This window comes from Staurois parvus, unplaced genomic scaffold (assembly GCF_062004578.1).
Source record: "Staurois parvus isolate SC_StPar_1 unplaced genomic scaffold, SC_StPar_1.0 ptg000404l, whole genome shotgun sequence".
Taxonomy (NCBI): domain Eukaryota; kingdom Metazoa; phylum Chordata; class Amphibia; order Anura; family Ranidae; genus Staurois; species Staurois parvus.
In genome coordinates this window covers 489,631-516,457 of record NW_028318200.1, presented here as the reverse complement: position 1 = coordinate 516,457, position 26,827 = coordinate 489,631, and the positions used below count along the sequence as shown (strand labels likewise).

General features: G+C 39.6%; 1 protein-coding gene across 1 annotated transcript in view; it reads left to right on the top strand.

The window, feature by feature from the left end:
• LOC149455087 (transmembrane protein 233-like) overlaps positions 1–26,827 on the top strand; it is a 51,557-nt gene that overhangs the window by 8,448 nt on the left and 16,282 nt on the right. Inside the window, exon 2 of the mRNA XM_089686657.1 lies at positions 23,275–23,409. Coding sequence (XP_089542783.1) covers positions 23,275–23,409 — 135 coding nt within the window. The remainder of the gene's footprint in view (positions 1–23,274; positions 23,410–26,827) is intronic.

The following is a 26,827-nucleotide window of genomic DNA, read 5'->3' as shown; positions in this document are numbered from 1 at the left end:
AACACCCCCACCCTTTCCCAGCTCTCATGTCTGTACAAATCCCCCCCTTTCCCAGATATCATCTGTGAACAAATGTCCCCCTCCTTTTCCAAATCTCTCACTTGCACACATTTCCCCCCACTTCCCAGCTTACATCTCTGCATAAATCCCCCCCCCCCCCCCATCTTTCCCAGCTCTAATTTCTACAAAAATGAAACTCTTCCATTACATATACTTTTCTGCACATAATATATAGACAAATAGATAATACTCTCTCTAAGCCTACCTTAAAGAAGAGCTTTAGGGCAGCACACTGGCTAAGTGGTTAGCACTTCCACCTGGCAGTACTAGGGTCGTTGGTTTGAATCCCAGCCATGGCACCACCTGCTTGGAGTTTGCATGCTCTCCCTGTGACTGCGTGGGTTTCCTCTGGGTACTCCAGTTTCCTCCCACACTTCAAAGGCATGCTGGTAGGTTAATTGGCTCCTGTCTAAAAATTGTCCCTAGTATGTGTATGTATGAATGTGAGTTAGGGACTTTAGATTGTACACCCCTTGAGGGTTAGGGACTGATGTGAATGTACAATATATATATATATATATGTAAAGCACTGCATAAAATGACGGCGCTATATAAGTACCTGAAATAAATAAATAAAAACTTCATTAACCACATGCCTTCCTGAGGATTTACCCCCCTTCCTAACCAGGCCATTTTTTGCATTACAGCACTATGTTACTTTAACTGACAATTGCACGGTCGTGCAACGCTGCACCCAAAAGAAATTTACTTTTTTCCCATCAATAGAGCTTTCTTTTGGTGGTATTTGATGGCCTGTGCGAGTTTTTATTTTTTTGTGCTATAAAAAAAAAATACCGACAATTTTGAAAAAAAAAACAATATTTTTGACTTCTTGCTATTGAGCATGTCCAATAAAAAATTTTAAAAAATCTAATTTTGTCATAAATTTAGTCCAAAATGTATTCTGCTACATGTCTTTGCTAAAAAAAAATCCCAATAAATTAATTGGTTTACATGGTTTACATGAAAGTTATAGCGTTTACAAATGGCGGTATATATACTGGAATTTTTTTTTTTTTTTTACTAATAATGGCGGCGATCAGCGACTTATAGTGGGACTGCGGGCATTCCAACACTGGGGGGAACTGACTTGGTGTCACTGACATCCCCAGTGACACCAATACAGAGATCAGTGCTAAACAAAAAGCACTGACGCTGTAATAATGGCACTGGACAGGAAGGGGTTAACATGAGGGGTGATCAAAGGGTTAACTGTGTGCTGGGAGTGTTTTACTGGGGGGGGGGGCCGTGTGTTGATGCTTCACTGTAAGCACACTGCTTTGGATGGCTGTGCTGTGCACAGCCATCCACAGCAGTGTGCCCAAGCCGACAGATAGGAGGGCGGTTAGTAAATAAAGCAGTCCTCCTTCCTGTCGGAGATCCTCGGTAATCTCCGGGCGCCGGCGGGTAATCACAGACCAAGACCCGGCGGTGCTTGACAGCCACGGGCGTGAATGGTGGTGCGGGTAGGGCGTGCGCGCACCCCCTACCCGGAAAAGCCAAATCACGTATATTTACGTGATTTTGCACACCCCTGCCGCCTTGTAGCAGTATATCAGCTATAGGGCTATAGGGCGGCGGGATGTGGTTAAGTAGAAAGGATATTGCATTTCTGGCAAGCTCAATGGGTATTTTCTGTGCTTGCTGAAAGTTTTATTTGCCTGAAAAAGAAAAATAACACAGTCGCTACAACTCAGGACCAGTATGCTGCTCTATATCACATTTTTGTTCTTGGATTTAGTTACCATTCAAGTTTAATATACATTTACTTTACAATTTGTAAGCCAGGCACACTCCTCTTTTTTATTATATTTTTCACAAAGTAAAGGTACACTGTATACTATATGGTCTAATAATATAAAGTTTATTTAGCTCTGTAAATTTAAGATATTTCTATCTGTCAACAATCACAATGCTAGCCTTTTCTCTACCTTACAGCATAATTTATGGCCACATAACTGTTTTTTCATATGGCAGAACAGCACACCATTATTTTACCTCCCATACCTGTGTTCTAGATGTCATGCACAACTTCGACCTCTTCTTTAAGCCCCATATCCAATTACTATCTGTGGATTGTAGCTCTTACTAAAATATAACCTTTTTAACAAGACATTCTTTTAACTGGCCTTTTACTCTGCCCGCAATTCTTCATTATGCAGGAAGGTGCCAGAATTAAAATGACTTTACCGCTAGTTAAAACCTTGAAAATAAGTTCTTCCTGTAAAGAAAAAGATCAATGCTCTCTTAGAAATTCTGTATGTAGCCCTAAAGAACACACATAGTGCACAGTAAGCATGTGCTTTTCTGCTTCTTCACTGCAAACAGGAAACTTTATTCAGAGAAAATAGATAATAATAGATGCATCTACAAACTTATATAATTTATAAACACTGCCATCTACTGGTTGAAGAATATATTTCTACTGAATACTGATGTAGTTGTTGCATAAAATACATGAACACTGTATTCCAACACTCCAACTCAACAACTACTCCTTATATTAGTCCCATTTCCAAACTGAGTACTATAAATCTTTTTCAGTTCAATAAGAAATGTAATCTCTTCATCAGCAACTCTGATCCATTTTTTTTTTCTTATTCATTTTTGTTTCTCATGGGTTGGAAGTCTGTATTTCATCCCATTAATCTGGCTCTGGTTTTAATGCTACACTAGCATCATTGGACAGACGTTTGGCTGGGATGCCTTTATTGCTTCTGGTGGATTTCTTGATTTAAAACTCATGTGGCCTGGTTTCTTTCTTTTACAGTATTTGGATTGTCTGCGTTCATTTCTATTTCTGTGTCACTTTGTTGCTTATCTTTATGTGACACTGATGTGGAATTTCCCTCAGTTTGAAGCGGTTGTGTTAGTTCATGAAATTTTGAACACACTGAAGTTTCATCGACAATTACACTTCTACTGATGGTTAGCTTGTTTGTTTCTTGGTGTAGACTTCTGTATCCCTTTTGAGATTCACTGTACCCCACAAGTAAACCTTCCTTTTTGCAAGCATCCAATTTTGTATGTTTTTCTTTTGGGATGTGCACATAGGTTTTGCTTCTAAAAATTTTAAGATGGATCAAATTCGGGGCTTTTACATTCCACAGTTCATATTGAGTTTTCTCAGTTGATTTACCTGGTAGTCGATTTTGGAGATAGCATGTGGTCATAATTGCCTCCCCCCAGTGTGTGGTTGGTATATCTGCATCAAACAGCATGGTTTTTCCACTCTCACATAGAGTACGGTTCATTCTTTTTGCAACCCTGTATTGTTCTGGGTTGTATGGTACAATAATTTGAAATATTATGCCATGCTTTCTGAGAATCGCCCATGTGTTATCACCTGTATATTCAGTTCAATTGTCTGTGCGCAATACACTCTGCATTTTGCAAAATCTGTTGCTTACTTGAGCCAAATACTGTTCAACTCTCTCTGGTACTTCACTTTTGTTGTGTAACAGATATTATGTAGTATACCTGAAGTAATCATCTATAAAAGTAAGAAAAGACCTCTTCTTTCCTAGAGTAAATTTTTCCATTGGACCTCAAAGATCTGAATTAAGTCCAGAGGATTTTTTAGCTCTGCTGTTACTCTGCTTTGGGAGCTCTTTTCGTGTCATTTTTTCCTTTTATACAGCTGGTGCATTTCATTATTTGATAACATAGACTCATTTTTAGTCATTTGCATAGTCATTCTCAGTTAATTTATTTATTATCTCAAGACTTCTGTTCCCCAGTCATTTATGCCATGTGTCACTGTAGTTTTTCCTCTTTGGCAGTGTTAACCACATCTCATCTGTAATTTTAGCCTTTGCAAGTAAGATATCCCCTTTTGTGATGGCACAACTGTCTCCTTGGAAGGTTACTACATTGCCTTGTTTTGTGAGCTTCTTCACTGACAAACGATTAGTTTCAAGAGCAAAGACATACAGAACATTTTTCACAGGTATCTTTCTGGTGACACTCTGGGAAATAGGACAGTAAAGAAAACCATCTCCTATCCCTTCTGATTCTATTAGTTGCCCATTAGCTGTGGTGATTTTTTCTGTTTTACTCTGGTCAAGGTGAATATAAACATTTCTGTCATTTGTCATGTGACTCTTAGCTCCTGAATCAACACATCATGCCTGCAAAGATGAGGTGCAACTTTTGCATTGAAAAATATATTCATTATCTGAAGAAAATCAGTTTTTTCCTTCACACATTTGACCTCTTGTAATTTAGTTTGTTTTTGCATTCTAGCTTCCTAGATTCTGCAATCTGCTTTTAAATGGCCTTGTTTCTTGCACAAAAGCATTCACGTGTTTATTGTTGCATGTTACTGTTTTCATTCCTGTTTTCTTTAAAGCAGAGTCTGCGATAGAAATACCATAGCTATTTATGCTTTCTTAGGCTTATATTCATCCACAAGCTTGGCCGTGACATATTTCAATGTACAGTAAGTTCGTCATCTGGACATGCATTAAGTGCTGTGACAAGCGTTTCATAACTTTCTGGTAAACCACTAAGTAATAGTGCTGCAACATGAAAATCTTTTATTTCTTCTCCTATCTCTCAGGAGTACAAACATTTCCAAGGTGTGCCCTATGTATTCCTGCATATCCTGGTCTTTCATCAGTTTGGTTTGGTATAGCTTCCTAGTCAAATTCAGTTTATTGCTGAGATTAGCTCTTTCATGCATCTTTTGTAATTCTTCCCATATTTCTTTAGCAGTTTCACACCTACTTACATATATGTATGATTTGATCATCTTTTATGCTAAGAGAGATTGTGCTCTGAGCTTTCTAAACTTTCTCTATCCACTCATCTGAAGGGTGTTCTGGCCTGACTTAATTTATTACATTTCTACTTACCTTCTCTTATTAGCAGCATTTACATCATGAATTTGCAAGACTGGTAGCTCTGGTTTGTCAGATTTGCAAATGAAAGCTTTGTTGTAGCTGCATTACTGGCCATTTTATTTAATTATGTTGCAGTCTTCTTTCTGTTGCTGTATCTTGAACTTGTTTGCTGTAGCTGTCTATGACTGGAATTTCTGTGCTTCTGGACCAATAACCTGTTAGAAATTCTGTATATAGCCCTACAGAACAGACGGCGCACAGTCCACACGTGCTTTTCTGCTGCTTCATTGCAAACAGAAAACTTTATTCAGAGAAAAGAAATACAGTTTACAGTGCCATACATGCAGCTACACACTTGTAAACACTGCCATCTACTGGTAAAAGAATATATCTCTACTAAATACTGAAGTAGTTGTTGCATAAAATACTGTACATAAGCACTATATTCCAACATGCTCAAATGGCCTGTCACTAGTCCTTGCTCTCTTGAGAAGCTACTGCAGCAGAACAATCTTCAGAGCTTCAGGTGCCTGGTCCCCCTCTGTGTATCATGCCCAATGAAACTGCAAGACAGAGTAGAGACATAGAGGATGGGGGTGGATGAAGCCACAGTGCTTAATGGAGAACCACACAACTGAAGACTCAATTTTAGCTCCTCAAGAGAATGGAAGTCATTGGTGCAGACAGCAGGAAATGTAAGGTATTATTTCTTTCTTTTAAAAGCAGCACTTTTAATGTTTTATTCTAGAGACCCGTTACTTAAAGTGATATCAAACCTTTGTTTTTTGTTTTGTTTTTTTTAAATTAAAATAATAAACATATTATACGTACCTGCTCTGTGTACCTGTGCAATGCTTTTGCACAGAGCAGCCCCGATCCTCCTCTTCTGGGGTCTCCCACCAGTGCTCCAGGTCCCTGCTCTTTGGTGGGTGCCCCCATGAAGAGCCACTTTCTATGGGGGCACCCGTGCGGGTTCACGAGCAAGCCACACTGTCTGTTTCCATTGACAGAGAATGGACGGCTCAGCCCTGCCACCCCCCCCCCCTTGACACAGCATGTGATTGACTGCAGCGGGAGCTGCTATCAATCTGCCCAATGAGGAGGGAGACAGCGGCTATAGCAGATACTCTCATGCACATAGCTGGATCGGATCATATGTTTTTATGATATTGGACCAAAAGAGGTCAATTTGAGTAAAAAAAAGTGGCCAATGAAGTGACATCTGCACGTTGCACTGCCTGCAGATTTTGATGCTGTCAGGTTGGAATTTTGGATACCTAAAAGAGACAAACACTACCCCACCCCTCCCCCCAACATACCTGGGAGTGGGAACAAGAAGCCATCATGGAAATTTGCAAAAGATGAGAGCTGGATGCTTCCCCTGTACAACCCTAGAATCTAATACTTTTACCCTATAAAGCAACTCTTCAGGATTCTACTTCTTTTTATGTGCAAGTGTTATTCAAACTGTTGAAACAGTAATACTTGTTACCACTCCCTTTATCACCTCCACGCACGTTTCTAGCAATGCCCTTTTTTATTATTTTTTTTTTTAATACAAGAATACGGTTAACAGTAGAGTGGCTGCAATATTTGGCCAATGAAACAATCTAGGAATAACAGTGTACAATTTGTTAGTATAGTTTGAGAACAAACTATGAACACTGGGTCTAGGAGTGAGCCTTAAAAAAACCTGCATGAATGGTGGTCAGTCTAACAATTAAAAAGTAGAGGGGAAAAAATATGGGGAAGCATTGATCATTAGATTCTAAAACATATTTTAATTCAAGTGTAGGGTATATTTTTGCAAAACTGCCACATTCATTTTTTCTTAATTGGGCATCTGTGCAGCTTTTACTTCTTTTGACCCTTGGATTGCCATAATGTAATGCACATGTACACTGCATATGTAAAATGAGTACAGCCAAAAAGTCTGGAACAGGTTCTTGACAGTCATAAGTTAACGCTAGACTACAGACAGTTAAAGCTGAACTACACAGCATCTGAGAGTACTTTTACTTCGGGAGGGGTGCTCGTATGGCACAATCACTTACCTGTACATCGAAACCCTCTTCCGTGTTCAGGGAGCACACAAGCTAGTTAGTCAGTGGGGCCTAGCACTGTGATGTCACATGGCAAAGCTTAGCTGGTGACATTGCATGTATGCTGAGACTGGGATCTCAGAGTTTGTATCTGCTGTGTGCTCTTGTACCTGTTGACTTTGTACATACCTGTCTGTTTTAATAAAAGACGTTTTTAAGGTATAACACTATTTCCCACACTCCAAAAACATGCAGATAGGTCAGTTGCCGTAGATTGTACGCCCCTTGAGGGTTAGGGACTGATGTGAATGTACAATATATATGTAAAGCGCTGCGTAAATTGATGGCGTATAAGTATCTGTAATAAATAATAAATAAATAATTTGCGGCTGCTTTGGTTTCTCTTTGGAGGGATATTCTATTGTGGCAACTGTTGGAGGAAGAAGCTTACTTCTTACCTAGTGCATGACAGCATGACCAGTGTTGCATAAAAACATACATCCAAGCACATATTGATTGTTTTGGGATCAACTGGTTCAGTAATTGTGGTGATGGATTAACTGGGACAACGCTTGAATGTTGAGAAGCTTTTTCACCAGAGATACTTGGATATATATGGACTGAGTACCTTTACACTGAGCACTGTTTTGGATTCTCATGTATAGATACATACAGTATTTCTATTGTTATTATTGATACACTTTATATTGAATAACTTTTGTTGACATATGTAAAGGAATTAATGTTTTGATGGTATATCTGTGAAGTAATTCTCATATCTGATTATGAAATAGGGTAGCGCACCTACACAGAGAACCTAGTCAGTTAGTGCCCGCTGCACAATCACACTCCCACTATAAGTGGCTGATCACTGCTATTACTAGTATAATAAATAAATAAACATTCCAGTATACTGTATGTACCATAGTTTGTAGACGCTATAATTTTCACACAAAAAAATTAACCACATGCCGCCCAGCCACTGTAGAATTACGGCGGCAGGGCGGCACGGGCAGGCAAAACCAAAAAAAAGTGTGTTTTGTAAACAGGTAGGGGGCGCGCGCGAGGCGCGCCGCCGCCCTACCTGTCCCGCCGATCACAGCCACGGATGTCAGTCGCCGGGTCACAGCCGATCGTTACGGCTATGTCCCGGCGATCGGCGGCAATAGCTGACAGAGAGCACAGCTGCAGTAGCTGTGCTTTCTGTCAGTTCCCTGACAGCTCCAGGACAAGCTGAACAAGACAGAAGAGTTTCTCTCTCCCGATCAGTGGTGTCCCCTGCAGTACACACCCCCGCCCCCTAGTAAAACACTCCCCTCCCACAGATAACCCTTCCCTGAAAAATAAACTTAACCCCTTCCTCCCCAGTGCCATTAGTACAGTGTCAGTGTTTTTGTTTTTTGCACTGATCACTGTATTGGTGTCACTGGGGATGTCAGTGACCCCAAGTCAGTACCCCCCAATGTCAGAATGTCCGCCGCAGTCCCACAGTCCCGCCATAAGTCGCTGATCGCCGCCATAAGTCCCTGATCGCCACCATAAGTCTCTGATTGCCGCCATTATTAGTATAAAAAAAAACTAAAAATCCCAGTATCTTTCCCGCCATTTGTAAACGCTATAACTTTCACGTAAACCAATTAATTTACACGTATTGAGTTTTTGTTTTAGCAAAGACATGTCGCAGAATGCATTTTGGCAGAAATTTATGACTAAATTTGATTTTTACATTTTTTTTTTTACTGGACATGTTTTATAGCAAAAAGTCCAAAATATTGTTTTTTTTTCCTCAAAATTGTCAGCCTTTTTTTTTATAGTGCAAAAAATAAAAACCGCACAGGCGATCAAATACCACCGAAAGAAAGCTCAATTTGTGGGAAAAAAAAGTATGTAAATTTCATTTATGTACCATATTGCATGACCGCGCAATTGTCCATTAAACTAGCGCAGCGCTGTATAGCAAAAAAATGGCGTAAATTGCAGTATCTATACCATAGTTTGTAGACGCTATAACTTTCACACAAAGCAATCTATATACACTTATTGGGATTTTTTTTACCAAAAACATGTAGCAGAATACATTTTGGCCTAAATTTATAACCAACTTTGAGTTTACTATATATTTTTTATAGCTGAAAGTAAAAAATATTGTTTTTCTTCAAAATTTTTGGCCTTTTTATGTTTATGGCGTGAAAAATAAAAAGCGCACAGGTGATCAAATACCACCGAAAGAAAGCTCTATTTGTGTGAAAAAAAGGACGTAAATTTTGTTTGGGTGCAGCGTTGCATGACCGCGCAATTATCATTTGAATTAGTGCAGCGCCGAATAGCAAAAAGAGGCCTGGTCATTAAGGGGGGTAAATCCTCTGGAGGTCAAGTGGTTAATATTCACGTATTGGGATTTTTTTTTTTTACCAAAGACATGTAGCAGAATACATTTTGGCCTAAATATATGAGAATTAGAATGTTTTTATTGGATATGTTTTATAGCAGAAAGTAAACATATTGGGTTTTTTTTCAAAATGTCATTTTTTTTAAATTTATATAACCAGTGGTGATTAAATACCAACAAAAGAAAGCTCTATTTGGGTGTAAACATTATATAAATTTAATTTGGGTACTGCATTGCATGACAGCGTAATTGCCAGTTAAATAGTGCAGTGTTAAAAAGCAAAAAAATGGCCTGGTCAAGTGGTTTAAAGCAAACCTAACCATCCATCCAGGTTTACATTTTTTTTGTTGAGAAATCATTTTGAAAAACATTCCCCCAGCATTTCAAGCTACGTCCATCTTGAGTAAAGGCAGATGGTTCATGTAGCTTGCAATCAGTCTGCCCTTAACTCAGGCCTGCAGGCAGGAGGGTGTACTTAGCTGAGAAAAACCCTCCTCCCCTCCTAAGACTTCTGGGATGTATGACATCATTCGCTTAGGCCTGCACACCAGGAAGAAACTGAAGAAATGTAAAAAAAAAAGTTTAAAACAAGTAAATATAATATATCTGACCATGTATTTACTAATGCTAGCATCATAAGGAATACAAATAGTCAGTGTTGATTGAGAGAGTGCGGTTTTGCGTTAAAATCTTTACACATATACTGTACATATAAGAATTGCCTGCTAAAGCATTTGTAGTTTTGGCCATCCAGTACTGAGATTTAAATGGCTCTGCCATACAGCAAAGCCAGTTTTTTTTCCTGCCCATTTGTGACTGGGCAGTGAAAAAGCAAGAAGATCTCCCTCTGTTTCACTGGTTCTTGGCTGGTATCCAGAAAATTGGAGACTTATTCCATCACCAAAACCTTAGATGTTTTCAGCAACATTCAGCCTTATATCATTTCTCCAATATAGACTTTTACATATACCTCAGAATACATCATATCATATCATCTGTATCCATAATCACAGATACTATTTCCAAAGATCTGCTCTCTTTCTTTATCTAGACATCCCCCAAATTATTTATTTATTTCAGGTGCTTATATAGTGCTGTCAATTTACACAGCACTTTTACATATATATTGTATATTCACATCAGTCCCTAACCCTCAAGGGGTGTACAATCTAAGGTCCCTAACTCACATTCATATACTAGGGCCAATTTAGGCAGGAGCCAATTCACCTACCAGCATGTCTTTTGGAGTGTGGGAGGAAACTGGAGTACCTGGAGGAAAGCCACACAGGCACAACATGCAAACTCCAGGCAGGTGGTGCCGTGGTTGGGATTCGAACCAACGACCCTTATACTGCCAGGCGGAAGTGCTAACCATTTAGCTACTGTGCTGCCAGTTCTAAAGAGATCTTGTACATCTATAATATCATATCCCCCCCCAGCCTCTGATCCAAAACCAACATACATGGTCTCCTGGGAGTCAAGCCTACAAATCAAGGTATCCCCTGATTTATGGTATCAAGCCTTACAGGCCCCTGCCCTTTTTTTCTAAAAATGTGACTCATTGGGAAACTCTAATGAAGATTTACTACAGGTGGCACTATACACCCGTAAGGCTTACTCACATATTCCCATCTCACTCCCCTAAGTGCTGTAGGTACTGCAATAATGATGGAACTATCTTCCACATCTGGTGGGACTGTCCTTTTATTACCAACTGTTGGAGAAACATCTCTACACTTCTTTGTGAAATTACCTAAATTGCCCATACTCTGACACTGCAAATGGCTCTCTTTGGTTTGGGCTTCTCTGCCTGGCCTTCTAAATTTCACCCTATTATCACACACATACTGATTGCAGCATGTTTGTCCATAGCACGTGCATGGAAGGACCCTCTTCCCCTGACAACCTCAAACATTATTTCCACAATTAATGATAACTGTTACATGGAATTCCTTTTTTGCTAAAACACATTTACCAGGAGACATATTTGCTAAACATTGGTCCAATTGGTTACTAGATGATAGATGCATCTCACTGTCATGATACACTATCTACAATTTGGTTTATGTTTATATACACCTGTTACCTGCCCACACCAAACGGAGCCTGAAGCAAATTTGACAATTTTTTTCTGTGTAGCTGGATATTAATTTGCCTCTACCTTCTTAATAGCATATTTCCCCTCTCCTTTTCCATGCTCCCTCCTGCCTCTTAGCCCTCTCCTTCCCCTAACTCCCCCCTTTAATTGAGACACTTTTCCTGTCTTAAGGAGAGGTGTACCAGCTATCTAAATGCTTGAAATGTTTGCTAATTAGACGATTATGATATCTCTATATATATTACTTAGGAATATTCTAGGAAATAAGATGTTCTAACCATACTCAGGTTATTGAAAGCTACTTACTGTTGAGGAATTTCTCCTCCACCATATTTGAATGTCTCTATGCTACTACTCAATAAAAATTATTGAAACAGAAAACGCAAGAAGTCATCTATCTTTACCTGTTAACAATTTCGATATCCGTACATGTGTCTCATATGCGCCTACTCCTGGTCCTCCATTTCTCAGTTTGTGTTCTACTGGGCAGCACAGTGGCTAAATGGTTAACACTTCTGCCTGGCAGTATAAGGGTCATTGGTTTGTAATCCCAACCACAGCACCACCTGCCTGGAGTTTGCATGTTCTCCCTGTGCCTGAGTGGGTTTCCTCTAGGTATGCCAGTTTCCTCCCACACTCCAAAGACATGCTGGGAGGTAATTGGATCCTGTGTAAATTGGCCCATGTATGTATGAATGCATGTTAGGGACCTTAGCTTGTACACCCCTTGAGGGTTAGGGACTGATGTGAATGTACAATATATATGTAAAGCACGGTGTAAATTGACAGCGCTATATAAGTACCTGAAATAAATAATCCAAAGGGGATTACAGGAAATTGAGGATACTTGTATTCAAAATGCATTTAATTTTTTTTATTAAAAAGTATAACTGCATTAAATTGTATCTTTTATATCTACTTGCCATTTAGCTTTAATATCTCTTCTATTCTAATCACTGGAAAAAATATCTTTTTTAGTGAGGATTATGTAACTCCCTCTCCTCAATGATATTACCACTTTACATCCAACCTGCTCACATGTCAGCACACCGTATGACAATTTATGCCCTTAACACTTCTAAACTTGAATAAGCAAGTTCATTGCTTTAAAAATAGCACCACACCAATAGTCAGTGGTTTATAAATACTGAAAATATAATCCTAAAATAATTATCTGCATTGTTTTGATAAATGTATAAACTGTTCTTTTTCTAGTAATTTTGTCCTTAATGCTAGATTCTTAATGCTAGATTCTAAGTAAAACATACTGTTGTACAAAACACTGAACAGTGGACATCTGTAGAATACAGAGGTGGACTGACTATTTGGAAACTCAAGGGCCCGGGGTCAGTAGTGGGCCCCATGAGATGCCCCTGGTACCTTTTTCATAGGCTTTTTTGAGTTTGGGCAAGGACACAGGGGCCCCATGATCCCCTATTGCCCGGGGGCCCCATGAGTTGTCAGTCCACCCCTGGTAGAATTGTTCCAATTTCTACTTCAGGATTTTCATTTATTTTGCTACAGGTTTGCCATAATTTACTAAGAAAGTGTAAAAAATCATTTACATTTGACATATTTTCTCTATAGACTGTTTTGTTGTTGTTGGGTTTTTTTGGGGGGGGGGGGCAGAGGGTGTTTTGTTTTGTTGAAAAAAATGTAATTCTGTAATTTGTTTTTTTAATCATACTTTATTAATCCTTTAAAGGATATCTAAACCCAAGAACAAAAATGTAATATATTGCAACTGATCAGTCCTTATATGTGGTGACTGCAGCAGTTTAGTATTTCAGGCTAATATCATTTATAGAAAATACCTGGTAATCTGGCCAGAAATGCAGTGCCCATGCGATTTCCTGTCAGCTGAACTGAAAACACAAATTATGTAATCCTCTTTCTGTATATTACTAATCCCCCATCACCCATGTATTGGAGATAAAAGAAAGATTAGTGTGAAGTCCAACCTGGTTTGAGGTCCAACCATGGGTTTATATTTAGGCAAAAATGTGTATTAAAAATGATAGACTACATAGGAATGTATTTTTAAAAATGTGCATTGCAGTTTGCCCAGTGAAAGTGTATGTACGTTCATTCTGTGCAAATGGGGCAAAAAACAAATATTAATGGGCTATATCCTGTGCTGGACAAATGGGAAATTATACTTAGCACCATCTAGTGGCCAAGTGCAGCATTTTGCATTTTAAATCAATTAAAAACATTTGCCCAGCATAGGAAAGAGCCTAATAATGTTAGTTTTTTGCCCCACTCACATAGAGCAAATGTGCATGATTCTCACTGGGTGAACTGCTATGCTGTGTTTTTTTTAATACACCCTTTAGTCTTGTTCTGTTATCTTTACAGTTTTCACTTGACTTCCAACTTCTAGAATTACTTCTTCTCCCCACATAAATGGTATTTAACATTGAGATCTATTCTGCTTGCAGTTTATTAAATTTAAACTATGCTTCATTTCACCCCTATAAAAGTAGAAACTCTGCCTAAGCCTAGGTTCACATATGCAGTTGTTGCAAACCGCATTAGCAGGGGCACAGCAGCCCTTTCACTCGAATGGATTTCTGTGCCTGCAGGAAATGCAGGCAAATGGTCCAGCACTATTTATCAATTGCTTTTGCACCATTATGTTTCCCGTACTCGAAAATTCACTGCATTTTAGATGCGTGGAGAGGCGTGGAAGCAGCACGTTTTGCCTGAGGGTGAGGGAATGTGTGCGTTATATACCCATTCTTGCACCTGCATATACAGTACTGTATGTTAACTAGCCTAAAACAAGACAAGATGCTAGCTATTATCTTTTTAAAAGTGTCCTCAGTGCCCCTGTTTGATTTAGTTTTCTTTTTTTTTCTTTCTCTCAGTCTTGCAGTTTAATCAGTTTATTCAGCTTAAAGTGGTTGTAAAGGTTCAAGGTTTTTTACCTTCATGCATTCTATGTTAATGGTAAAAAACCTTCTGTTTTGCATCAGTGCCGCCAGCCCGCTCAATACTTACCTGAGCCCTATCACAAACCAGTGATGTGCACGACAGTCTCGGCTGTCCCGGGTCTCTTCTTCCTCATTGGCTGAGACAGCAAGCAGGAGCCATTGGCTCCTGCTGCTGTCAATCACAGCCAGTCAGCCAATGAGGACACAAAAGGTGCGAGGCCAAGCCGCAGCTCCATGTGTGAATGGACACACGGAGCAGTGGCTCAGGAACATGCCTGCTCGGGTGCCCCCATTGTAAGCTGCTTGCTATGGGGGCACCCAACAGAAAGAAGGAGCCAGGAGCACCGTCAGGGGACCTGAGAAGAGGAGAATCCAGGCTGCTCTGTGCAAAACCACTGCACAGAGCAGGTAAGTATAGACATGTTTGGTATTAAAAAAAAAAAAGAACCTTTAGTATCGCTTTAATACTGTATATTGCAGCTCACCATCCTTAGATGAGGTGCCTGAATTAGTTCTCTTTTGCAAGGCTGTTTCCTTTTATTTTTCCTGGTTATCCCACCAGTACAACACTTACTGTCCTTACTCATTTATTAATTCATTCACTCACTCCCTGTACTGTATCAATGAAGGAACAGCATTGTTACCCACAATCAGGAAATGTGTTAGAACTACAGGGCAGCACACCCTCTCCCTAATTCTCATAACATATAGGGGTGTTCTGTAGTTCTTCAAAGAGTTTAAAACATTGTTTGAGATTTCAGTGCAACATTGATACTACCAACAGTATTCTGGCACTATGGCCCTATAAAATGGCCTGTGCCAGAATAAAAAATCCCTTCCGCCCAGTAACTTTATTGTCACGTGCAGCAGATTCAGTTAGTTTTTAATAGTGCTACTTTTACAAAGTGGTACTAATAATGCACCAAAATAAAAATGAATTACCTCCAGTTCACAGATAACAAAACTGGAGATCATTAAGACTTACTCTAACTTGATGTACAGAGACAGGCAGAATGTCTGTCCCTGTATACAGTGTAGCAGAGTAGAATATTTGCCACTGCTACCGTCTCCCTGTTGCTGGTTATTAAGGATGCTGTTCTTCACAGTCAAAAGCCTTCTATCAATCAGTGGTGCTGCGGTGGGTTGAGCCTAATGGGGAAGTTGAGACAATAGTTCCCTATCAGGTCTGCTCTTGCTTGGAATTTGACAGCAGTGGGCAGATTCTATAGCCAGTAGCCAATAACAGGAGTGGACCTGATGTTGCACTGAAGATAGAGTGTCTGTATAGGGTGGCATGCTCCACTATCATGTACGTTGTACCAATCTGTCACCCACACCAACATTTTTTTTTCGGAGGCAAATCAGAATTCTAAAGAGTATCTTAGACACTCTTTATGAATTTCCCAGAGTTTGTTGTCTGCTCACTACAGGACATTAGGAGCTCCCCCCCCCCCAAACCATTTAACCACAACCCGACCGTCCTATAGCAGAACTACTGCTACAGGGTGACAGGGCTGCGCAAAATCACATATATATATATATATATATATACGTGGTAGAGTGTGCGCTCACGCCCTACCCTTCAGCTGTTGATCACTGTGTCCCAGCCGGAGATTCCCCGCCAGCACCCGGCAATCGCTGAGGACGAGAGAGAGGTCTGTATGCAAACAATACAGATCTCTCCTTTGTCAGCTCCAGCATGCTGCTTTGTATTGCTTTGCATAGCAGAGCAATACAAAGCAGCGTGCTTACACAGTAAAACACACAGAGCACACAGTAAAACAGCACACAGTTAACCCTTTGATTGCCCTAGATGTTAACCCCTTCTTGCTCAGTGTCATGAGTACAGTGTCAGTGCTTTTTATTAGCACTGATCACTGTATTAGTGTCACTGAGGATGTCAGTGGCAGTTAGTCAGTTCCCTCCTAGTGTCAGAATGCCCACCGCAGTCCCGCTATAAGTTTCTGATTGCCGCCATTACTAGTAGAAAAAAAAATTCCATGTAACTTTCACATAAAGCAATAAATGTACACGTATTGGGATTTTTTTTAGCAAAGACATGTAGCAGAATACATTTTGGCCTAAATTTATGATGAAATTTGATTTTTTTTAATTTTTTTACTGGACATGTTTAACCACTTTCCCTCCTGAGGATTTACCCCCCCCCCCTTTCTGACCAGGCCATGTTTTGTGTTATGGCACTCTGTTTTTTTAACTGACAATTGTGCACCCAAATGAGATTTACATCCTTTTTTCCCACGAGTTGAGCTTTCTTTCGGTGGTATTTGATTACCTGTGCATTTTAAATTTTTTGCAGTATAAAAAAAAAGACCGCCAATTTTGAGAAAAAAAAAACAATATTTTTGACTTTTTGCTATTAACCACATGCCGCCCAGCCACTGTAGAAATACGGCGGCAGGGCGGCACGGCTGGGCAAAACCACGTTTTAAAAAGTGTGTTTGCAAAACAGGTAGGGGGCGCGCGCGAGGCGCACCACCGCCCTACCTGTCCCACCGATCACGGCCGTGGATGTCAATCGCCAGGTCACAGCCGGTCGTTATCGGCTGTGTCCTGTCGATTAGCGGAAATCACTGACAGAGAGCAGGGCTGCAGTAGCTCTGCTTTCTGTCAGTTCCCTGTCAGCTCCTGACAGCTCCTGACATGCTGAGAGAAGAGTTTATCTCTCCAGATCAGCTTGCCCCCCCCCCCCCCCCCCGTGCAGCACACACCCCCGACCCCTAGTAAAACACTCCCCTCACACAGTTAACCCTTTCAGTAAATAAAAACGTTAACCCCTTCCTCTCCAGTTCCATTAATACAGTGTCAGTGTTTTTTTTTTTTTGCACTGATCACTGTATTGGTGTCACTGGGGATGTCAGTGACCCCAAGTCAGTTCCCCCCCAGTGTCAGAATGTCCGCCGCAGTCCCGCAGTCCCGCCATAAGTAGCTGATTGCCACCATAAGTCGCTGATCACCGCCATTATTAGTATAAAAAAAATGAAAAATCCCAGTATCTTTCCCGCCATTTGTAAACGCTATAACTTTCACGTAAACCAATTAATTTACACGTATTGGGGGTTTTTTTAGCAAAGACATGTCGCAGAATGCATTTTGGCCAAAATTTATTACGAAATTTGATTTTTACATTTTTTTTACTGGACATGTTTGATAGCAAATAGTCCAAAATATAGTTTTTTTTTCTCAAAATTGTCAGCCTTTTTTTTATAGCGCAAAAAATAAAAAACGCACAAATACCACCAAAAGAAAGCTCTATTTGTGTGAAAAATAATTTGTGAGGACAAAAAGGACATAAATTTCATTTGGGTGCAGTGTTGCATGACCGCACAATTGTCAGTTAAAGTAACGTAGCGATGTATCACAAAAAATGGCCTGGTCAAGAAGGGCGGTAAATCCTCTGCAGAGCAAGTGTTTAAAAACATGACATTGTCTGTAAACAAATAATCCCACTTCAAGAATTAGAATTCTATATCCCTTGAAATAAGTAAGCAAAGTAGCCAATTTATAGTAGTTCATCTCTCTTGGAAAAAAGACTTGAAGAATGTACATTGTGTCTTTTACATCTATTGCTGCAAAAGATATACGTAAACCATAATGTAAACTAATACAGATAGATGTAGGTCAATGTGGAAAATTGTACACAAGAATGTATAACAAACTGTCCAGTCCATCTGTAGTGTTAAATGTCAAATGCTACAAATAGAACAGTAGTTTGGACAAGTCAATTAGGCATTTATTTCATTTCTAGCAGCCAGAAACTATGACTGGTCCATATGTTATACCGTACACCCCCAATGCTTATATCGATCTCCAGCTCTCACAGGCTGTGCCAGCATTTCGTCAGTGATCAAGCTATCCATAGTCCATAGTCTCACTGATACAACACGCTGTATTGGCTCAGACAGTCACATAAAACTGAATCAATACATTCTTACATGCAGCCTACATGCTCGCTTAGAACATTATTGGTAGACTCAAGACGTACAACATGGTCCACAAAAACACAAGCATGGCTCGAGAGGTAAACAGCAGAGCACATAAGGTAAAAATATCCTATGAGCCACTATAAATCTAGGTTCTAGGGTAAGTTCGCAAGCTCCTAGCTATATTCTCATTGGATATACAAAAAGTAACAAATTAAAAAGGATAATGGTGCTGCGCCCTTAAATTAGAACCTTGAATAAATAAATAAAATAAATTTTTAACAAATAATACTACAATTTATAAATAATTACCCTTAATTTCTCCAAATATAAAAATATATAAAAATGTGCAACTCATTAATATACATAAAAAAAAATAAATTAAATAAATAATCTAAAAAATAATTGATATTAATTGGTAAAAATAATCATTATTAATTAATAAAAATAAATAAATTTAAAATGAATAATTCATAAAATGTTCAATGGAGTTGAAAATCCCATAAAGAGCAGAGCAACTCTTTTAATCCATCTGAATTAGCACATCATCGGGGTGTTACATATATTTATACATACGTATTTTGAATGCATATTTTTATTTTATTTTTTTTTCTTGCTTTGTATTTAAACTAGTTTCTTCACTATATATACAGCCAATACCTATATATATATATGAACTGAGCTGCCTTATACTGTATAGGAAAAGATAGAATTGTGATTGTCTACACCTACCAGGCAGATCCTTGATGTATCCAATAGTCAACTCTTTGCCTACTTACTTTATTTACCTAGATCTTTATAACATCATGATATTATGCAGTGCTTTACAAAGTACAAGAATGATTCCCATCAATCATTGACCTGTGGACTTTACAATCTAACGCCTGCTCTATGGCCATCACACTTAGAAAACTGATTAACCTACAACTGTGTATCTGGGTAGAGACCAATGCACACAGGGGAAACCCTTGCAGACATGGAATAAAACTCAGCACAGAAAGGGCCCTGGCATGGAACCTTTTGGCCCAGTTAAAGTGTGCTGTGTGCAGAAGATGCAGATGAAATTATTGACATATTCTTGCAGCATACCTGACTTTTCTAGCCGCTTGTAATGTCAAGTGATTCATTCTCAAAGATCATCAAAGATCACTTATAAGACCACCAATTGGTTTTCAATAGCTTAAAATGATACTAAACCCACAACAGTAAAATCAGTCTATATATGCAGTAAAGCATGCTTGTTATACTCACTGTGGAACCTAAGGGGTGATTCCTTTGCCTTGTGTGAAAAGGATGTTTAATCCTGTCTTTTGGGATCCTCCTCTTTCTCTACTGTCCCCAATCCAGCTGCTGATAGAACAGAACCTTGGGGGCCAGATGCACATGCTCAGTTTGGTGTGTATTGCTAGAGCGTTTTTTTTTCTTGGGAGAGTGCATGTGATCAGCACAGGTCCAATCAGCACTGTCCAGACAGAGAGTCAGGGGTTAAGCAGCCTCATTGGACAATCAGGATAGAATAAAACTCCTCCTACAAGCTTTAACCAATGCTCTGCTGGACACTGATAGAAGTCACAAGACTGCTATATACTGCTGAGATTAGGGATTTTGCATCTTCCTAGAGCAGAAAGAAAACACCTACAAGCTTTAGATAGTGCTTGGCTGAACACTGATTGAAGCCACAAGACTGCTCTAACTTCTGATGAGAAAAGGTATTTAGCAGTTTATATTTAGTAAAATAATTGCGTTTCCATGTTGTGTGTACTGTGGGAGACCAGATATAGTGAATGCAGGGAACTGGGTTTAGTAACACTTTAAGAGCATTCTGCTGCAAAAGAAATTATTACACAAAAACTAAGATTTTAGTGCATCTGTTGTAAATCTTATGGAAAAATTTCAGCACGATGTCTATAGATAGGAAGGTGAAAAAGGGCTTGTTTTAAAGCACCTTTTCTGAATATGAAAATACATAAGTGTGCATAGTCTAGACACAGGTTCACTGGAAGCAAGGCCACATATTCCAGAAGTGGCACTGCAGCTGCCTGTACAAATACCCAAGTGTTTTTGTGTGTGAGAGTAACCTGAAGGAATAAAGTTTTTTTTTTCTCATTGGGGTTGTCAGCTGACATCACTCAGCCAGTCCAGGCTGGGGAAAGATCCCGACTTTAAAGTCGGGATCCACCCCAGAGTCTGGAGTGCAAGAGAAAGTAAAAAAAAACTGTTTTTTTTGCTTGCATCTGATTGGATGATTTTGATTAATATAGTTTCACTATGTTCACGAAGCTAAGGGAACATTCACAGTGTCTTCTCCTTTAGTAAATCATTCAGAAAGAAATATTGTAAACAGTATGCTTTTTACAACACCCTGATAATGAGACACTGGAGTATGTGAAAAGGAGCCTGGGTTCAAACGTCTGGCTAGATACAAGACTATGATATTTTAGAGAATATTTCATACATACAGTACGTGATTAAAATGCACTTTCTGACTATAAAAAAAATAAAGAAAATACAGATTCTTTACATTCTGTTAAAGTGGTTCTTTACTATCCTTTAAAGTGGTTGTAAACCTCAGACATGAAATATGAAGAAAGCATATCCCTCTATAGTGTGTGCTTGTCTCATTCCAGAGCACTGTCATTTCTGTCTGCTGCCTCATTGCTCTGCTATCTGCATGAGTTACTTCTGATGGGTTTTCCTGACACCAAGGGAAAAATGGTGACAGGAGAGGGTATAGTCGTGATTGACAAGTCTTATCCCTGTTCTTATGTGCTGCGTGAAAAGGAGTGTGTCTCTTCCCTCCAATCAGTTCTGAGAGCTCCCCTCACTGATGTAACTTTGGCTCCATGCCCCCTGCTTTTCAGAGCTTAGAGATCCTGTGTAAATTCTGCACAGATGGGCAGATAGGAGCAGGGGCGGACTGACAACTCATGGGGCCCCCGGGCAATAGGGGATCATGGGGCCCCTGTGTCCTTGCCCAAACTCAAAAAAGCCTATGAAAAAAGTACCAGGGGCATCTCATGGGGCCCCCTACTGACCTCAGGCCCTCGGGCAGTGCCGAGTTTCCAAATGGTCAGTCCGCCCCTGGATAGGAGCATAAGCAGTATAGGGTGGGTATAGATCTTTGATGGTGGTGGGGGGTGCATAAGTTAAAATATACAAAATATTTTAACTATTAAAATAAGTTAAAACTACAAAACTCCAGTTGCCCTTTAAAGGAGTTCTATGATCACAGCATACATTTTCATAATAAAACATCAGCATTGTAATAGTAATACAAACAATAGTTATTTTTGACAATCCACTATGAGCTTACTTGAAAAATTTCCTTTCATGTCATGAGTTCCACCTGCCTACTAGACATCTCATTCCACAACTGCCTGGACTCCCTACATGCTCTGCAGCTTTTCCTCTGTTTACATTCCATTTCTAAGGATTACTAATCCCATAGTACCTTGCTGCCTGCAAACTGTAATTCCTGTACTGACTCCGCCTCCTGAAGCTCCTCCGCTCAGCACCTCTGTAGTTCAGAAGGCAGGCTCTGTGAAATGTGTGACACAGCAGGGTCTACTCACAGGGCATAGTGATTATGGTTCACAAGGAAGTAAATGTGTGGGGAACTTAGAAGAGGGACAGCAGAAAATGACCGAGTGATCCATCGAGTCTGTCCGTTGTGTTTTTGTTTTTGTTTTGTTTTCTTTTGGGGGGGGGTTGTTAATTTTTTTTGTCTGAGTATAGTATAGTATAACTCCACAAAGTTAGTTTACAAACTTTAGGATCATTCAGATTAATAGGTGTGGGTTAGAAATAATTAAAATACTATGTGGAAATACATATACTGAATATATTTTTTATTTTATTACAGATACCTACTATTATAGGTACATAGCACCATCAATTTATGCAGCACTTCACATGTGTGTATATATATATCAATTTATGCAGCACTTCACATGTGTATATATATATGTATATATATATATATTCACATCAGTCCCTAACCCTCAAGGGGCATACATTCTAAGGTCTCTAACTCACATTCATACATACACATACTAGGGACAATTTAGCTACCAGCATGTCTTTGAGGTGTGGGAGGAAACTGGAGTACCTGGAGGAAACCCACACAGGCACAACAAGCAAACTCCAGGCAGGTGGTGCCATGGTTGGGATTCAAACCAATGACCCTAGTGCTGCTGGTGGAAGTGCTAACCATTTAGCCGCTGTGCCTTGACTATATAGCCACTTTACTTTGTTTGAAAGTAGTGTTATCCTTTAAATAAAGTTATGCAATTCATTAGTATGTGTATGTATGAATGTGAGTTAGGGCACGGGTGTATTTAGGAGTTGTGCTGCCCTAGGCAACACAAAAACCGGCACCCCCCACAGAGAGAGCCTGACATTGACCAACAACACCCCTGCCTCCCACCCGAGAGAGCCTACCACTGCCAGCTAGCCACCATCCTCCATGGTGAGAGAGACACCTTCACATCTCCGGACATCCCCGGGAACGAGAGTTGGGCTGTGCATACATGGTCATGAAACCCTCAGCATCTCTCGGAAACCACCAGGTCCCCATGCCTGGAGTGTCCCTTCTTCCGTCCCTTCTTCCAAGGGGCAGTGCTGCCCCCCTGAAAAATGCCACCCTAGGCAAATGCCTTGTGGTATATACACCACTGAGTTAGGGACCTTAGATTGTACACCCCTTGATGGTTAGGGACTGATGTGAATGTACAAAATAAATATGTATATATACACACATGTAAAACGCTGCGTAAATTGATGGAGCTATATAAGTCTCTGTAATAATATTAATAAAAATTTACGTGCCACTAAAATATTATTTTTATTTTTTTTTTCTGTACTAACAGGAAAAAAGTATGACAAAATTATATCCTAGTTATTAAGAAAAAAAACACATTCTGATATAAAAAGATAAACTAATTTTGTACATTTTACTACTGCAGGCCTTAAACAGCTATAATGATGGAGATATCGAAGGATCGAGGAGGTTGGGACGTAATGCCATGTATGTTGCGATTGCGTCAATAATCATTGGTCTAGCAGTTATCGCAACGTACTGTGTTGTTCATTTTACGACGGTATGTGTTATTTTTATTGTAACTGTATAAAAAATGGCTTTCAATTTCTTCTTTCTAATATTTAATGGTGTGAGGATCAAATAAATGAATTTGCTGATTCCGGCTGTGTGGGAATAGTCATGTGTTTCAAACTATGCTGCCTGCTAAGACCTCAAAGCCTAAAACATAGAATAACTTTAATGAAAAGATAGTGGTAACAATTACAAAAGTGTACTTAGGTGCAGGGTGTTCTCTCTCTCATAAACCCTTCATTCTGAAGACGGTTGACTGACTGTCACTTTTGAATAAATTATATGCTTGAAGCAGGCTTGTTACTGAAATATATTTACCAGCAATTTAAAATTTCTATTTCAGTTCAGCTTTAATTTATCTTTCAGGGTACAGTCACACTGATGGATTAACTACAGTATATTTGGGGTCACCATACACAATACAATCTGACCATATAATCTTTGTGCAATCAACTTTAAATTTACCAAAGCTATGTAATATGATCACCTACCTAAACCATCCAATTAATCTGTATCCAATCATTCAGGACCATGCATTACATAATTCTAAAATCTAAAATAGATTGTACAATCAGATTGTAACATGTGTGGTGCTATTTGTAAGAAGTCTGTTATTCCAAAGAAATACCAATGATAAAGGCAACAACAAACTGCTACATCAACAGCATGGCACAACACAGCACATTACAACATTACACACTACACTGCATCTGCCATCATGATATTTTAAATGTCAAGAATTTCAATATGTGTTGTGTGCATGAGCCCACATCAAATGAACTATCTATGTACAAGTGACACAGCTCATGCCCCATCCAGTCATACAGCTTAACAGACACTCACCGATGACTTAATTAGGTACATCTGTTCAATTGTTTGGAAACACAAATTTCTAATCAGCCAATCACATGGCAGCATTTAGGCATCTAGATCTGGTGAGTTGCTGAATTTGAAACCGAGCACCAGAATGGAGAAGAAAGGGGATTTAAGTGACTGTGAACATGGCATGATTGTTGGTGCCAGACAGGCTGGTCTGAGTATTTCAAAAACTGCTGATCTACTGGGATTTTGAGTTGCTGATTGGCTGATTAGCAATTTGTGTTGCAAAGCAGTTGAATAGGTGTACCTAATAAAGTGGCTGGTGAGAGTAAACATTTACAGGCTAGGTGCACACTAGTTCTGAAAAGCATGAAAAGAGATTCGCTTTTAAGAGCTGATCTCTTTTAAGAGCTGATCTCTTTTAAGAGCGCAGCTTAGCAGCTGCTGTCAGTTTAGGAGGCAATTCTGATGCCTCCTGTATGCTTTTTTTTTCTAAAATACAACTGCAAAACCAAGCAGTTGGCTGTCACCTCAGCATGTTGCATTAACCACTTCCTGCTTCACCTATAGTAAAAATGATGGGAACTTTTCTATCCCAGGTGGATGTCAGATGACGTCCTCCCAGGCATGTGCCTAACTGAGCGTTCGATACTAGGACACTGTGATCATCACAGTTACCATGTGATTGCTGTGACCAATCACAGTGATTACATACTCACCAAGTAAATAATTGTCATGAATGGCAACCATTGGTTATTCATTATCTACTATTGTCATGCTGTGATTGGTTACAGTGATCACATGGTATACAGGGCCAATAACAGAAGCTCCTGTAGCATGTGATCGCTATGACCAATTACAGCATCTCAATAGTAAAAAACAAGTGTTGTGAATGAAAGCCTTTCATGCCTATTAAAATGATTACTGTTACAGTGATCATCACTGTATCAAGCAATCACAGTGTAAAAAAAAAATCCTGGTCACCTTCCAAGAGTAGTACACTATGATGACACTGCTTTGCTCTGGTGACAGTATGTAAAAAAATTTGTAAAAAGAATAGAGATTTTAAGAAAAAAAAAATTATATATTTTTTTTACATACTGTCACCACTCCCTAATCACCACCACCCACTCAGTGTCGACTAGCCATACCAGTCGCAGTGTCCCTGCCACAACAGTTAGGCCCCTTTCATATGGCTGGGTTGGTGAGGCTGCCGGATTCCTGTGGCAAGAATCTGCAGATTCTTGATGCTGAAATGACTGGGTTATGCGATCAGCGGCCACTGCTATTCACATGTAGCCACACACAGAGCAGTTAGCTGCAGATAGGGACAGATGTCTGAGCCTTGATGCAGTCAGATGCATTTACAATCATTGCCACATTAGTTACAGTGTCCTTGATCATTGCCACACCACTTACACTGTACCTGATCACTGACACAACAGTCACAGTGTCACCATAAGAATTTGTTCACATATGCAGTTCTCTCTGAAGAGCCATCCATATTTAGATCGCTCTTCAAAGAGCATTTGACAGGCATTGAGGAGGCACTGTATTGCCTCTTCGCCATCTGCTTTAACCCGTTGGTCCCTGTACAAGCAGCCCTATTCCCTTGAATGGGTCACAATCAGCGGGAATTCAGAGGGTATAATTCCTGCCACAGCTGTGAAGAAAAGCATCGCAGCCACAGCATGCACTAATCCTGGCCTGTTTATTGACCATGTTTCTGAATGTTGCATGGACCAATCCTTTGTCTGTTTGCTGATGATGTCTTTGCCTTCTCCTGAGCTGAACTGGTGACCCTAGAAAGCCTGAAGTTGCTCCTTGGATTTTGGGCCACTCTGTGTGGCTAAGCTGTGAAAAAGTCTCACACATGTGGTATCTCCATACTTGGGAGGAGTAGCAGAATGTGTAATTATAAGTATGCTTGTGTATTAGAAATATCTTATTAACTGACCACTTTGTGTAAAAAAAATTATTTTCATTTTCTTTCCTGCATTTTCCAAAAAGTGGCAAAAATTACATTATCAAAAGACTAACCTCTTAGAAAATACCTTGGAGCATTTACTTTCCAAAATTGGGTCATTTTGTGGGTGTTTCCACTGTCTTTGTGCTCCAGGGCTTTCAAAAATGCGATAGGTAGTCAGGAAATTAGATTAGCACAATTTATGCTCCTTGAAAGCTTGACGGTGCTCCTTGGATTTTGGGCCCTTCTATGCATCTAGGCTGTGAAAATGACTCACACATGTGGTATCCCCATACTCAGGAGGCATAGCAGAATGATGTTTAGGGTGTAATTCTAAGTGTGCTTATGCTATGTGTCTATGATGTCTATCACTTTTAGAGGCAGGGCATTTTCAAAAGGCTCACAACAGTCTTTAATGCAAACTATGGCCTACTGCAAAGACTAATATCAAACATATGGGCCACAAACAATTTACACCAATCTGAAATGAAATACATGTTCCAGAATTCATAAAGCTAAGTTGCTTTCAGTACTGAAAAAAGTGAATATTTACTTTTTACACCAGCTTTACCAGGGAGATACCCTGAAAACTCACCAAGCCTTAGAGGAAGAATTATTTTAC